The 16778-nt window shown below is 43.5% G+C and overlaps 1 protein-coding gene across 4 annotated transcripts in view; it reads right to left on the bottom strand.

Moving 5' to 3' along the window:
- CASR (calcium sensing receptor) overlaps positions 1-16778 on the bottom strand; it is an 89300-nt gene that overhangs the window by 32061 nt on the left and 40461 nt on the right. For 2 of the 4 annotated variants that reach the window (XM_065676195.1, XM_065676194.1), the window contains one exon: positions 5721-6166. In XM_065676195.1, the coding sequence (XP_065532267.1) occupies positions 5721-5905 (185 nt within the window). In that variant the 5' untranslated portion in view covers positions 5906-6166. Of the gene's footprint in view, positions 1-5720; positions 6167-13757; positions 13776-16262; positions 16320-16778 lie in introns of those variants that run through there. The other 2 variants (XM_065676197.1, XM_065676198.1) reach the window with 2 other exon arrangements.

The following is a 16778-nucleotide window of genomic DNA, read 5'->3' as shown; positions in this document are numbered from 1 at the left end:
TGTGCAAAAGTAAATTTAAGCCTCACAGTAAATGATACAGGTGGAATACGACACAAAATCTTCTAGCCTGCTTGACAGCAATTTGGATTAACTTCTTAAAATGCCACAAGGTGGTATTTTCAGGTGACAGCTTCGAAAGCAATGAGAACTGGACTGTCTCCCCTTTGTCTTCAAACAAAATATTTGCCACTGACTTAAGTAAATGCAGATGAAGGCCCATGATACGCAGTTGATTTTATTTTCCTTTGTGACAAATGCTCCTGATGAACGTTTACATACAGCATAAGGCCAGTACTTCAGCACAGCCTTGAGTTAGGACTGGTTTGATTTTGAAGGGGAAAGGAGGGCAGGGGGTGTTTTCTGGGAACTAGACTCAAAAATGTCTCTGAGATGCTCTTGGTAATTTACCTCAAACTAGCCTGGGCAGGAGACATGCAGTGCTCTTCAGCTGTACCTCTGCTGATAACAGCATCAGCAGATGGGAAGAAGAGGATCCGATGGGATGGAGAAAAACACATCTTGCTCTATCTTCTCTAATACCTGATACAGCGTCAGAGAAGGCAGTATGACCAGTCGATGGAATGCTCTGTCAACCATTCAGAAATTTAGCTCGTAATTTCCATGAAGAAAAACTGGAAAGGATTTGCTAACAGAAGCAAACTTTCCATTAGATTTCCAGAATATTTAAACAGCCATTGATATTTTCTTAGTGGAAAAGAAGCTGCCTCCAAAACTTAATTTCTGCCACATTACTTTAAGGTATGTTGGCAATAGTCTTATATTTTAACATTTCTGAGATGTGGTATTACGAAAAATGGCCATTAAGCTCTAAATGAGAGATTAATGTAAATAATTCAGTGCACAAAGGTGCAGAGAGGCATTTTTATTTACTCTCATTTCTTTAAAGGTTTTCCTTCTGATGTCTGTTCTCCCCCCCGTCGGAGCATGCAACCCACTGATCTTTTTATTCCCAGGCAGGAGCACAAACAGGGAAAGACAACTTGGAAACAATTCCTATGCAAATCCTCAGTTTAATTGTCATATTTGCAAGGGACAGATTATCTTTGCAGCAGATTGCTAGATAGCAGCTTCGCAAGATGTCACTGATGCCCACAGGTTTCTTTCTAGTTGTTATGAATGTGTCTGTCAAGGGATGCTCAGGCTGGTTTAAGTGTCCCAGTCAATGTTACAAGGGTATGTAAATTAAAGGACACAAGCCCACTGCACGGTTTAAGATCACCGTAGCTTCATCCTGTTTGCTTGTTTGTTTGTCTGGCTTGGTTTGAACAGTTCTTACTGTCTGGATCCCACATGGAAATTAGTCCTGATCCCTGCTGGTCTCCATAAAGGAATAATTCACAGTCTCATGTGAATTCATGATCTTCATTTGTCAACACTTGCAAAGCACTAAACTAAAAGCAATAGAATAGGAAGGAAAAGAAGGAGAAAGTAACATGAAAGCTCTAAATACAGCTTTCCCTTACCTTCCTATATCTGACAGGTAATTTTATTCAAGAATGGTGGCAAAGCCTGCACATGCCTCTCGGCTCATGCCAGTACTCCTCTTTCTCTAGTGGTTGTATGCACATACTAATTTCTCTGTTCTCTCTAGATTTCCAGTACATTAATTACATGTTATTGCTGCTACTACCACTGCTATTACTAAGCTATGCAAAGGGGAGACCTTCAGTCACTTGCTGGATTCCTGCGGTCGGTAGGTATAATGAGTGCTTACCACTCTTCCGAGCTAGGACTATGGGTCCTGTGCAGACCAAAGAAAATTAAAAATTAAAAGCTCAGAAGGTGGGTGGAATGCAAAGCAGAAAAGGAAATAATTTGGCCTCAGAAAGGAAATGTTAAATATCCTATTATGTATTGAGTGCTGCAGCGGGATTAGCAAAATACATCTGCAAAGGGAAGAATTAAAACTGTTCTCTCAGATGGACAGACTCGGTGAGCTAACATGTCCCAGACCTGTACTCTGTGAAGCCCTGCACTATGACATGGGGATGATGTCTCACCACAGCTGAAAGCTGTGCGTCACAGTGTGGAACCTTGGCCTGATTGTTGATCAGAATACGGGTAATATGCGCTAAACCCCATGATCTAGTGACACCATATTGGCCACACTGTATCACACCTCAGGAAGATGCATTCCTCATTGCAGTTCATTACAGTAAGAGGAACACATGGGTATGGCCCATCAGTGAAATAATGCTAACAATAACACCAATGATACCACCACTACCACTACTGCTAATTTACCCGAAAACAAGAAGGGACAGAGAAATCAGGTTATGAATAGGCCTTTGCAGGTGCTGACAAGGAACAGGGGTCAGGGATTGCTTGTGCTGTGCTCAGCCACTGTCTCCCCTGCACACATCAGATGAGCATCACAGAATGTTACATGGAAAGTTGCTGCAACATCACCTGAGGCATACATAGACAGAAGGTGTATTTATATCAAATGTGGGATACTTGATTGCTTAAGCAATAAACAGGAAACAAAATTTCTCTCACTTTCTGTACTCCTATCTGACATTTGGTGTGGCAAAATCGAGACTAATTTTTCACTTTGGACTCTACAAATCTGCTTAAAGCATGAAGACGTATTTTCTGCCCAAAAGAATGGAGAACAGACTGTTACTGTACTCTTTTTCTTTCTCTGCTGAGTTATGTATATATAATCAAGTGCAAGGTGTGCACAGTAGGTTCAGGCCAGTACATATGCTGAGCTGGGGAGAAAAAGTATGAGGAGTTTGAAAAGTGAAAACGGGTACAGTAAGTGTCCTACCCATTTTGAGAAGCCCTGTTTGGGAGCATAGGTATGCCACTGAACACAGATAAATGTGCGGAAAAAGGTTCAAACAGCGCAGATCAGGTTGAACAGTCCTCAAAAGAAAGGAAAAGCCACATTACTTTAAATTGTTTGATACTGAACTCCAGAAGAGACTGGGGCAACCACTCACAGGGTTTCAGTGGGACCCTTAGGTCCCTTTTCTTGGTTTCAAAGCAAGGAGCTTTTCATATGGTCTGATGACTTTGCTGCTGCCCAATGGAGGAGAGTATGAGGAAAGACGGAGCATGCCCATGCTCCTGCAGTGACCTGGGTCTAATTTTCGTATGCGATATGAGACACTTTCCTACTTACACAGATATCTGAAAAGGGGACAGGTCTAAACTGATTAGCCTCAGCCTTGAAAAGAATACATCAGTGCTGGAGAAGGCTCAGAGAAGGGCAACAAGAACAGCCAAAGGTATGGGACAGATATAGCACATTTGGGTTGGCCAGGTACAGCCACATTCAAGCTTCTCTAGCAGATTTCCCACCCCACAGAACTTTTTGACACTGGAAGACTGGGGAGATTTTACTTTGGGAAGAAACTGGAGCCTTTCCCTGCCCCCCTTTCCCTCCCTGAAAATATCATTTCAATCATTCCAGACCACGCAATTGTCTAGAGCTGCAGAAACTCAAACGCGGTATGAAAGCCTTTAGCTCATGACTTGAAGAATGTATTGGACTCCTAGAGTCAGCAAGCACAAACCTGCCACAGGCTACCACCGAACCACGGAGTCCAAAACCGTAAAGGACCACCACGGTTGTGTTGAGAGATCTCTGTACAAGTCCAGCCAGAGGAAATCTCTGACTTAAATGCTGCTGAAAGTTGAAAATCCTTTCAGGAAAATTATCTGCTCTCAATTTAACTGTAGCAGTAACAAGGAATACACATAAACTGTCCCATGGAATAATTATCTTCATCCTTAAAATACGATGACCAGTCACAAAAGTCTTCTCAACCCAATTTCTTTTGAATTAAAGTTCTTGGAAATGGTCATTTTCTGGTAAAGACATCTGCAACCAACGAACTTCCAGTCTTCTCTGGTCCAACCATCCTATCCTTGTTCCTATCGTAATTGCTACTACTTCTGCAGCTAGACCTCTGACCTTCATTAAGAATTCTCCGTCCATTTGCATTATGCTGTCAACTCACAGTTTACCCAGTTCCTTGCAGGAGTGCAGTAAAGTGCCACAAATGCCTGCTTCTTCAGTTAACTCCTCTTTTTTTGCACCTGCAGCTTCTTGGTGCAGGGATAACGGGCACACAGATTTTTTACCCAGGCAAATTTCAGGTGGAAGATACCTTTGAGCAGATCAAATGCTGCTCAGGAGGATCTCCTGTTGTGTCCTCAAAACAGCTGGTCTGGCTTTTCAGGATTCATTTGTTGCTGGCAGTGCTATCTCATTAATAAGTCTTTTGGCAACCACACATTTCTACTACTTGTGGGGGAACATTGTCCTGTGATCCATTCTAATAATGAGACCATGTCAAGACAGTCACTGAGGCTGACTCAGCACTGACAGAAATGAAAGCTATGTTCAGTTTGCAAATATCTGCACTGTCCTGCTTGCCACCTGGAGTAAGTGAAGAAGACAATGAAGCTGAAAACATCTATTGCTTTTCAGCATTCCACTTTCAAAATACATCATAAAAAATTATGAAAACCTGGCAGAGCTTCTTGCTCCATGAAGTAGTCATTCCCCATCCGTTTAGTTCATGTCTTTCCTATGCATGTACAGAAGAAGCCAAAAGAACCCCTGTTAACTGCACTTCTTTCTGTGTGCTGCGTGTGAAAGCATCTGGGGACAGTCTCCTAACCTAGATGGACGTGTCTTGTTCAGTGGGAAACTGTACCTGAAATCTGTAAGCATATCAAGAATATCAGGAATATCAGGAATGCTGTCAGCCATTCTTCACTGCCATCTGCAACAAAACTGTACTACATCACCAATCTAGGATGAGCAGTCCAAAGAATTCCAGGTACACAATTTTTCATGTATGATTATGGAAGAGGTCCCATAACACTGAAGTGCTTTTCCATGCATGGACATGACAAAATTCCACATGAATTTCTTATATCTTGTTTATATAACTTTTCAGTTGCAATCAGTTTCTGTCACACTTTCCATTTGTGGATGTGTATTATGTGTCAGGTTGTAAGGTTAAAAATTCCTCAAGGTTCATCCTAAAAATGGCTACACTTCAATAACAAGAGAAATTGTTTTCATGTACATTTCTTCCTCCAGGCGTAACTGCCAACGGCTGAAGACAAAACCTACATGCCCTGTCTGCATAGAAGGAAAGGACTTCGGGTGAGGAAAGCCTGTGTAAGGAGTTCAAGTCTGGGACTTTGTAAAGGTCCTGAAGAGACACTTATGTGTTCAGTGGGAACTTTTAAAACGCAGTGACCTATCTCACTTTCACCTATTCAGTTTTCAGGCAAGTGAGCAGTTTGTAAAATCTTAGAAGGTGAGAGGCAGAACTGGGGGAAAAAAGTATTTCTAAGCTATTTTGCTGTGCATGACTGTAACCAAATGAACTTAAGGGCGCTATAGGTTATTTATCATCCTTCTAGTAGGAAAGCTGCTTTTCAGATTCTATTCAAGTATCTACTGTGAATGGCCAAATAGATCAGTAAATTCATGTTTTGGTAGCTTCGAGTAATACAAAGATTACCCCCCTTCACTGTCCAAATATTTATGTTACTCTTTAACATATTCACTTCTTGACCTTACACACTTGTTTCTTCTATTATTTACACCATACCTTCCCATTGCCCCTAAAAGCATCAGATCACAGAGTGTATTTATACAACATATAGCATGTCACCTGAAGTTGAGAAAGGTCAAGACCTCCTCAGCAAAACTTCTTCTGGCTTACCTTATGCACTCCACTGATTCTGGTCTTGATTTTAGATCCTGGTCTTTAGCAGCCACTCCAAAATGAATGGGGAACAATCCTCCGAGTATAATGTCTCCCTTCTTCTGTGCCCTTTGGTTTGGCCCATAGGCAGCAGTGTTCCAGGTAAATAGCAAAAGAATCAAGCAGCAGCTATATAAAGTCATTGTTCCTCTTTTCACCAGGGAGTTATAGGATGCAAAATTGGAAAAGATGATGTAAGAAAGCAGATGTTGTAATGTCTAAGCTTTTCCTTTCCTTAATATAGCACAGAGAGGATATGGGACACATGTCTGCAGGGAAATAAGCAACAAGGTGGCAGCCGCAGTGCTGATGTTTCTCCCTCTGTCTTCTCCATTGCAAAACAACAATTCAGCAGTCCTTCTTTCTTCATAACCAAAGCATTACGGAGAGCCCATCTCTGAGAACTGTAAAAGAAAGACATGGAAAGTGATCCCAGTTACACACCAGCGCCCCACGCTGCCATGGTGGCTCTGCTTTGTCAAATCAACCTCTCAGTATGCCCCTAAGTATGCCCCCACTCAACAACCTGCCTGGGACACATACCAACCCTGACAGAGCAAGGCAGGCACCCCACTGATGCCAGCCACATCTCCTCAAACAAGTGTGAGATGCCTGAGTCTGTGGTTCTCTGTGTGACTGGTCACAGGAGACCCTGTAAAACCTGTGACTGGATGTCCATAAAGACAGCGCACAGTGAGAGACTTGGATAGGCAAGTGTGAAATAAGGACGCATCAAATGCAGTGAGAATCAGACCTTTCTCTTAAGCAAATAACTATGATAATCTGTTGATGTTGGTCCACCCCTCCTTTCCCTTGACTGTTCTTGACTCTGGTTTGAATTTATCCTTGCTAAAAATGAAACAAGGACACAAGAGAGACTTCCTTCTGATTGAAAGTGAAGATGACTTCCAGGGAAGCCTTTGAAATCCAGATAATTCTCCATAAGGAATCATGAAGGCTTGCAAGCCTCAGTGATCATGTCATTGCAAGCTTAGCTGTAGAGCCTTAAAGCCTACATCCTGGGATGAGAAATATTACAGCTTCTCTGTGCTCAGTATATTTTCCCTGCAGCACATCTAGAGGCCTGCCAAATGAAGAATTAACTTAATTACGGCTTATGAAAATGGATATGGCTATGGGGGAGGAAGTAACACACAAAAATCACAATACACAGCTCTTCAGCCTATTTGGAATAGGTCTTAAAGCTAGTAGAACAAATCTAGAGTTAGTAAAATTTGGAATAGAAGTTAGGCATATGCTGCTAATCCTGAGGACAGTGCGTTTCTGAAGCAAGACATTGAGAGTTTTCAAGTGCTGGGAATCTTCTTATGAAGATGACAACGTATGTACTAAATGTACCTAGACGGACCTGATCTCTACCTAGGTAAAAAAAGGAGACACTGCCAGGAAACACTGTGATCATGAAGGTTCTTCTAGCAGCTACCCTTAATGATTACACATGCTGTATGAACGCCAAGCATTTGCAAATATTGTATATGTTTTTATTAAAATGGAGGTCCAGATGCAGCAGTCAATGGGGGAAGAGACAAAGCTTGCATCATTCTCATGCCTTTGTGGTCAACACACTTAGAGAGCTGGGTAGATGCTGCACTTGTGTGTGGTAGGTCCACTCTGTTCTTTGGTCTTGGCTTGAATAAGTGCAATTTATTTGCAAGGGCAATCAAATCTACAGCTGGAGATCAAAATAGATCTAAGTAAACAAATTTCTACCAGGAAATGGGGAGTCACATGAAGAGATTTTGGAGGAACATATGGTTTTCACATGAAAAAATATGTATTTCATGTTCACAGCACCCAAGTGACTCAATCCAAAGTCAGAAACTCCCGTGTTTTACAAACTTGACTGCTAGATCCCTCCTCCTGACTGGGGATTCCAACACCATTCTCAAAATCTAAAACATGGACATGAAATGTCCAGTTACGGCTGACCCTGTCAGTCGAACACTTCAGGATGTCCCTCTGGCAAGCAATTGGAATTATGTCACACTGCTCTAGTCAGGATGCAATACTGTCTACCACTCGTGTGTTGTCTTAACATCTGACTGGTATCCTTCACTAAGGAGCCACTGTTGGCATGTGACCTTTGACAGCAGGATGACCAAACTTTAATCAGAGCCAGGATTAGCTGTTGAGATACACAAGTAAGTGTCCCCAAGCTTTTGGGTTCCCATTTTTCTTGGCAGATGCATGGTAGCTCTTGCTTCTTTGGTGCCCAACAGAATAAGGAAGGGAACACTGTCACATTTCAGCTGTGGTAAGGTCATCCTCCTCCCAGCACTTATGGATTCAGAAAAGATGAAAAAGCATATCAGACATTTTTCAGATGGATGTTCTCTCTGTCCACCTGGCTAAGGCTAACTCTGCCAGATCCTATGAGACACATTACTGGAAGGCAAACAATCATTGCAGTCAGCTGCAGACACTTTCCATTCTGTCCTGGTTCACAAAGCCCTCCTGCCATCTGATGCCCCATGGAAGTATGAATGGGTGTTCTGGGCTTGTGCCTGGAAGACAGACATGGAATGCCAGCTGCAGGAGAGTGTTTTACACCATGGCCCTCTGTCTTGACACATAGCTAGCCTTCCTGTGCATACAGCCAGACAGAACAGTGAATGTGCAGCAAGCTCTGTGCTTCAGGAGTGCATCAGACATACAGCAGAAGGGAAGGTTAAGTATGCCATGCATGCTGTCTGCATCTGCTCACAGCCCCTTCCCTGCCCCAGTGTGAGGAGCACTTTGGAAAATTTCCACCCACATGGAGAACCATGGCCAGAGCATCCCAGCCGCTACTCTGCTTGTCCTTGCTGAACTGCTTCACCTATTTTTCAGTCTGCTCTTCAACCACATCCAGAGGTGGGCAGGGCCCTCATGAATTGTTTTGGGGACTGCAAATATCCTGTGAGGGACTGGGGTGACAAGTGAGGTCCAACACACGAGCTCTGGTCCAGCCAGTCCCAGTGTTGCATCCCAGTGGAGAAGTGTGCTCTGCCTTTGGTGCAACTGATTGCACTTGCCTCTTTGCCTGCTTCATTGATATATCTGAGTAGATACACATCCTGCTTAACCACCATTTCTGTCTGGCACAGGCATGAAAAGTTATGCTGGGAGTTTCTGTTCTTAGAAGCAACTATGAGATGAACAATATATATTTTACACTCATTTTGATTAGCTTCTGTGCATGTTCCAGAATGAGCAGTCACAAGAAAATCAATAACACAGGCTAAAATTGGGTTCTCTTCTGGACAGTTCAGTAAGAAAGATCAGTCAAAAATAAGTAAAATGCTCTTCTGGGCAGCAAAGCGAGATTAAAAACTATGAAGTAATGCGGCAGTATTATTAAAGTCAATCTAAGTATGCCTGCAGCTACTGTTGGCTCAGAAACACCTTTCCCAGTGTAGCATAGAGCCCAAATGAAAGCAGCTGAGAAAACCAGCAAAAAAGTTCTGTGTCCAGGAGTGATTTTGTGTTTAGAGAGGTTGGCACTGTTTAAATTAAGAGAGGATACAAAGGAAGAGCAGAAAAGATCTGAGATTATAAATAGTACATGGAGCCTGTTGTGATAGTTAAGAGCTCATGGCTGACATTTGAGGGCAAAGAAAAGCAACCTAGGACTTTGGCCAGAGGCCCCTTTCTATGGGGAGCCCTCTGCCTGCATCTGTGAGAGACTGAGGGGGTGCAGGGGAGCTGTCATCACGGGCACAGCAATTGTGCTAGGGCACAGCATTCTTGTTTAGGTTTGAGGATAGTGTAACTAGTGGGACCTGATGAAATCCATCTGCAGGTCCTGAAGGAGCTGGCAAATGAAGTTGCTAAGCCACTGGCCATCATATTTGAAAAATCATGGCAGTCAGGTGAAGTTCCCAACGACTGGAAAAAGGGAAATATAACCCCCATTTGCAAGAAGGGGAAAATGGATGACCTAGGGAATTACAGACCAGTCAGTCTCACCTCCGTGCCTGGCAAAATATTGGAGCAGATTCTTCTGGAAGGCATGCTAAGGCACATGAAAAACAACAAGGTGCTTGGTGACAGCCAGCATGGCTTCACTAAGGGGAAATCCTGCCTGACCTATTTGGTGGCCTTCTGTGATGGGCTACAGAACTGATGGACAGGGGCAGAGCAGTTGACATCATCAACCTGGACTTGTGCAAAGCATTCAACACTGTCGCACATGACATCCTTGTCTCTAAATTGGAGAGACATCAATTTGATAGATGGACCCCTCAGTGGATAAAGAACTGGCTGGATGGCCGCACACAAAGAGTTGTGATCAATGGCTCAATGTCCGGCTGGAGACCGGTAACGAGTGGTGTCCCTCAGGGATCGGTGTTGGGACCGGTCCTGTTTAACATCTTCGTCGCTGACATGGACAGTGGGATTGAGTGCGCCCTCAGCAAGTTTGCTGATGACACCAAGCTGTGTGGTCCGGTTGATACGCTGGAGGGAAGGGATGCCATCCAGAGGGACCTTGACACGCTTGTGAGGTGGGCTGATGCCAACCTTATGAAGTTCAACCACGACAAGTGTAAGGTCCTACACCTGGGTTGGAGCAATCCCAGGCACATCTACAGACTGGGCAAAGAAGAGATTCAGAGCAGTCCTGCGGAGAAGGACTTGGGGGTGCTGGTCGATGAGAAAACGAACATGAGCCGGCAGTGTGCGCTCGCAGCCCAGAAAGCCAACCGTATCCTGGGCTGCATCAAAAGGAGCGTGACCAGCAGGTCGAAGGAGGTGATCCTGCCCCTCTACTCTGCTCTTGGGAGACCTCACCTGGAGTATTGTGTGCAGTTCTGGTGTCCTCAACATAAAAAGGACATGGAACTGTTGGAACAAGTCCAGAGGAGGCCACGAGGATGATCAGGGGACTGGAGCACCTCCCGTATGAAGACAGGCTGAGGAAGTTGGGGCTGTTCAGCCTGGAGAAGAGAAGGCTGCGTGGAGACCTCATAGCAGCCTTACAGAACCAGAAGGGGGCCTACAGGGATGCTGGGGAGGGACTCTTCGTCAGGGAGTGTAGTGACAGGACAAGGGGTAACGGGTTAAAACTTAAACAGGGGAAGTTTAGATTGGATATAAGGAGGAAATTCTTTCCTGTTAGGGTGGTGAGGCACTGGAATGGGTTGCCCAGGGAGGTTGTAAATGCTCCATCCCTGGCAGTGTTCAAGGCCAGGTTGGACGAGGCCTTGGGTGAGATGGTTTAGTGTGAGGTGTCCCTGCCCATGGCAGGGGGGTTGGAACTAGATGATCTTGAGGTCCTTTCCAACCCTAACTATTCTATGACTCTATGATTCTATGACTAAAATGATGTTAATCACATCTGGTAAGGAATGGGCAAACCCTGCTGTGCTCAGGGGTAGGCTGTTGAGGGGGGGTGTCACCCCAGTCAGCAATGTAGCCTTCCAGGAGAGCAGGGAGGAGCCCTAAGAAAGGGAAACAAGAGGAAGGGGGGTGTGGATTTTAATTCCTTCATAAGTTATAAAACAAAGAAGCAGCAGGTAAGAAGCTGATTCAGCTATCCTGAGGTGAGAGCCAGTGCAGCTGGGGTCAGGACTTACAAGAGAGATGTTTGAAGCAGGTAGAACAATTTCTGAAGGGACAAAGAGATGTGATGGTCTGACTAATGCTATTTAGCCTAGGGCATCACCTCCCCTCTCTTCCTCCTGGCTAGCAAAGATACCTGACTGCATGGTCCTTCAGGGGCAGGGATGGAGGAGGCCAGCATGGGGTCTCCTGAGCCTGAAACCAAACATAAGACTCAACCAAGGTGAGATGGGATCAGTGACTTCCCCATCTGCTGTGGACAGAGGGTAAGCTTGAGACCACAGCCTGCTGATATATTATTGGTTTTCTGCCTTTCCTTTAATAACGCTTTCTTTCACCTTCAGGGTTCTTTGCTTATGAAAAAGGAAACTGTTTTCATCATGAACAGGCAGGCAATGTAATTTAGCTTTCTGGGATGCTATGGAGGGGTTTGAGCTGACGCAATGGAAGATTTAGGAAGCACTCTTTGCCACCAGACAGTACGTGGCTGAAGTTTTAAGTGTAGAAAGAGTAAATTCGCATTCTTATTTCTCTTTTCTACCAGTAGACAAAGTTGGAAGATCTAAACTGGTAAAATAGGGTTCATTTTAAAACAGCGTTTACAGCACTCAGTATTCAAGATGTCATTTAAGAGCACGACAAGGGATTAGACAATGAAAACAAAGTTATTGATTCATGGTACAACTTGATATCCCCTGAATACTTTGGAACAACCTAGTCTTAGGCACAGAACACAGAAGTGAGATAATATCAGAGGTGCTGTTTGTGAAGAAGATGGGATGTAGGATGTAGATATATCCCTGAGGCATCCCTGAGGCAGCAAACTGAGGGATCAATGTCCAAAGATGCTCTGGCACAAAGTGATAGCCAGAAAAAAACAAAACTGTTTGCCCAGCTCCTTGTAAATCTCAGTGTCAAAATTTACAACTCTCTGTACCTAAATACCAACTATAGCCGTGAAACCAAGTATCTCAAACTCATTTAATAGGAGATGCAGGTCTCCCAGCTGCTTTCAAGTGCTCTCAATGCCTGAGGTTGAAAATATTTGAAGATACTGATTTGCTGATGAATGTTTATTAGCTTCATGCCAGTACCCCAAAGTAATATCCTCTAGTATCATCTTTCGTTGTGGCAAATCTTCCTTCAGTTCTCTTTCCTTTAATTGGATTAAGATTATGAGCCTCTTCCTTATTAAAGGAAAGCATTATGCAGCCAAAGATTGAATTACCTGTGAATGCATGCCTGAAGACATAAAACTTAGCAAAATATAGCTGGAAATTATATTACTAAGAGAACAAATTGCTGGGGTCTCACAGTTATCAGCTAATAAATTGAAAAGAATAAATTAACAAGCATCTGAATTATGAAGGCAGCTTGGAATCCATTGCTATTTGTTTCCTTTGCAAGTATTTTTACATTTAAGACATTTACTATTAGCACAAAAATTCTTCTATTATGAGCACTTCAGTGCAGAACACCTTTTCCCTGTACGTATATTCAGCAAATACAATGCCATTAGAATTCATTTGCAAGAAACATACAAACCAATAAATATTATAATTTCTTTTTTTTTTTTTATATGGCCCTATTTTTCATCCTCTCCCCTTTTTCAAAATATTCTTTAATACTTCTTTTTCCACTCGGTTTTATAACTATCAGACATTCTGATTTTGAGCTCTCTTGGAAGTAAGGTAGCAGCTATCTCACCTAAGCTTTGGTAGAAGAAGTTGAAGTGGTTCCAGGAACATCCAGGGGAGACATCAGGCCACTACTGTCATGGCAGAAACAGTACCTGAGGACGTACTGTCAAGGCTTGCAGCAATTGGTACCATGCTAGTTAGAATCATAGAATCAACATGGTTGGAAAAGACCTTTAAGATCAAGTCCACTTGTTCCCCAGCACCGCCAAGGCCACCACTAACCCATGGCACTGAGGGCCTTGTCTACATGGTGTGTAAGCACTTCCAGGGATGGTGAAAGTTTTAGTTGTCAGATCAAACCATGCAGAAAAGCCAAAAATGTTCAATGAATCTTCATACTGTGGATGAAAAGAAGCTGAATGGCAGACTCATAGCATATATTACTTATGAAGTACTTAATGAAACAGTAACTAACCACTGCTTTAAACAGCAGCTTCTCACGTTCACGTAACAGCTGGGTTGGAAAGGATCTCGAGGGGTCATGCAGCCTGTACCTTAGCCTAACAAGGGCTCGGCAATGGTAGTGCTGTTCCCGGCATATTTTCTCTAAAACCTTTTGAGAAGGAAGCCCTGTCAGTCAGCCAGGCCACCCGATTCCCATGCTTCTCTGCTCTTACCAGGGGCAAATGTTTTCTCACATCTAAATCGGGTAGTTTGGAGGAACCAAGCTGCTCACCCAACCCCTGGGGCCTGATGGGCACGAAGCAAAAGCGTGTGAGAACTCCAGGTGCACCTCAGCAAAGCACTGTCCCACTGGGAGTCTTCCACAGAGCTGCTTACTTTTGACAAATCACTGTTTCCTGATGGAATGCTGCTTTATCAGAAGATGCTGCTTTGAGCACCCCCTCTTCAGCTTTTTCTTGGTCAAGTTTCAATGTTTCTGTATCTTTCCAGAAGATCCAGTATAGCTTATTCAGAACCTGTGCATGTGATAAAATAATGACTATCTGGAGAGCTGTACCTTGTATAATGCAGGTGCCAGAATAATTCATTAGGGGTTTTGGTGGCTTTTAAATCTGGGATTCGCTAAGCCTCACTCTAACAGAGAGTTGTATCTTGCTGAAGTGACAGGAATTCCTCCGCAGATACCCTGCTGTACCTTGAAATTATTGATGAAAGGCATACAGTAAGATCATGGTAAGTGTGAAGCCGTGATCAACACACCTGCCCTCAACAGACAAGGAAGAGTTCAGGCATGGCCAAAGTTAGCCATGAAAAACCAAAGCACTTGTCATACAGTAACACTATCAATTCTACAAGATAAATAAAACATTCTAAAAAATACAGTATAACCAGGCAATTGCATCACATTTAATTCTGCTACATCTAAGAAGCCCAACATCGTTAAGTTTGTCAGTGAGTTACCATTTAAATCTCTAGAACATCCATACCTATAACACTATTTCACGTGGCAGTCGTAAAATCAGTTTATCCTTACTCCTAAGTTCATGTACAGGTGTCTAAGTAATAAGCAGCCTACTGTGAAAGCGTGTGGAGGCACACCCTGACCCATGCTTAGCACGAACAATACCAAAGTGGCAGAAATACGCCTAGGATATCACTGCTGATATTCTGTTCAACACAGACACTTCAGAACAAGGAGGCCTAAACTGATAAGAGCCTCAGAGTCCTGTCAGAGCCTCTGGGGAACTGCAGATATTGAAAAAGGAAACCAGAACACTTTGCTTCAGTGGGTCTCATACAAATTTGGTGGTAGGAACAAGCAGTCACGAAGAGCATGGGCTCTTGTCTCTTGCACAACCAGGTAAAAATCAAAACCTGCCCAAAGGCAGCATTTACCATGTGTGCGGATTTAATATGCGGTCATGAGGCCTTTGGTCTCCCTCCCACTTCATCACTGGCTCATAAAGAGCACACAATCACATGCCAAGCAATGTAGCTGGGGTTGATGGCTTTATAGCAACCTCCTTTCAACCATGACTGTTCTTTGGGATTCACATAACACTTCTCAAGTAACTTGTATAACTATCATGTTCAAAATCCCTTATCAGTATAATTTGGGTCCTGGGAACTGATATCCCTTTGTGGAAATAATTCTGTATTTGCTGATGGTGGTAAGCAAAAAACAGAAACAGAGGCAGTAACAGAAAATACCTTAGAGACTCATTGAATGCACTCAGCGAACACCATTAGCAGACACAGGGATGTGTTAGCCAACACAGAGCTGAAAGTGTTTTCTGAGTCATGAGTACTTGGTGAAAATCTGTGTGGAGGGTGATCTATGTTTTTGGAGCCATTTCCACACAGGCATGGCCGTAAGCTAGCCTGAGAAGCAGCTCTAAGGGCCTTACAGGCCTGACTGCTCTTACTCCTCTGTAGGGTAAGAGTTTCATGCACTAAGAGCTAAAGCTCATTTCTACAAGACATATCACAAAGTTTGAAACAAATACTGGAATGAATCAAGATCATTCTGCAACTTCTCATCTTTCCACTCTTGTGACTTCTTCACTACAAGTGCAGCAAAAGTGTATGTGTGTACTCATAATGGGGAGTACTGAGATGCATGAGGTTATCAAGGTATCATCCTACCAAGCAAAACACTCTGGTGCACCCCAGCACTCACTGTGAAATGCCTAGACAAGAAACAACATGTGACAAATTCATTAGATTGCTTAACGAACTGGCAAGAAATGCTGAAGAGCTACAGCACCGCACGGGAGCCATAGCAGAACAGCAGGGCTTGGAGTGACTACCAAATCCTAGGGAGTTCCAGAGCCACAGCAGCCCATCTGCAGCCTTCTGGGAAGTTGCCAAAACCAGTTATTAACTACCCTAATTTATGCTGTGAGCTGCACCAGACCCCTAAGCAATCTCAGATTTAGAGAATATAAGAACCAGGGAATCCATCTGTCTTCATCTTAAAGCCGTCCTGTTTTGCCTCTCTGTGTTCTAGACTGACCTTCTCTTGCTGTGTCATGGTTTACTAACTTGGGTGTTTCCTGCCCCTCCTGTTAAAAGCCTACCATCTTATCAGTTGATTAAAGTTAAAAGATACCTTAGATACAAGATCAGTCTAAGGCTTCTCAGTAGCTTCAATGATTTTTGTCTTCAAGTACAGGGGAGATTAGGAGCCTTAAAAGTTGCAGTAAAACAGGAGGTGAAATATATTTCTAAGGTACCATTTTTCATGAAATTGGTGTTTCCAGCTGTCCTTGTTTCTAAAGAAAGTTCCACCAACCACACTAATGAACATGTATTTCAGTGACAGCTACTTTACCTCACTCCATACTTTTGGGAAGTGACTAGATGGAGAAAGCAAGCCTGGGAACGCTCTGCAGAATTAAGTCACTCTGCATCCTTGTGGGATGGCGCATATGGCACTGGGATGTTGTTAGCGGAATTGGAATAGTTCAGACTTCTGCCTGCAGGTGAAACAGCAGGTATTCAACCTGTGTGCCTTTCAAGGTACCTTGCATTCCTGCATATTATATACATTCCTGCATCTCATGCAAACCTTTCCTCCTACATCCAGTGAAGAAGTTTCACCAGCAGCTGTCACCCAACTGAATTGCTCTTAATTCCTAATTTGTAGGATTAATATTTTTTCTGGGGATACAGAAGTGTTAATGGGTGTTGTGTTCATAGCCCTCAGAAGTAAAGTCCATCCCTGCTCTACAGAACAACCCTGCGCATGTAACTGGGAAGTTTTTCCATCTTTCCCAGCTCCTGGTCTGTCTTCTTCCTCGCTCACAAGAAACATCTCTGGGGTTGACAAGAGGGCTCAGTCCCCTCT

The sequence above is a fragment of the Lathamus discolor genome, chromosome 4, assembly GCF_037157495.1.
Source record: "Lathamus discolor isolate bLatDis1 chromosome 4, bLatDis1.hap1, whole genome shotgun sequence".
Lineage (NCBI taxonomy): Eukaryota > Metazoa > Chordata > Aves > Psittaciformes > Psittacidae > Lathamus > Lathamus discolor.
The sequence above is the reverse complement of the archived record's forward strand: the minus strand, read 5'-3'. Positions and strand labels throughout refer to the sequence as shown.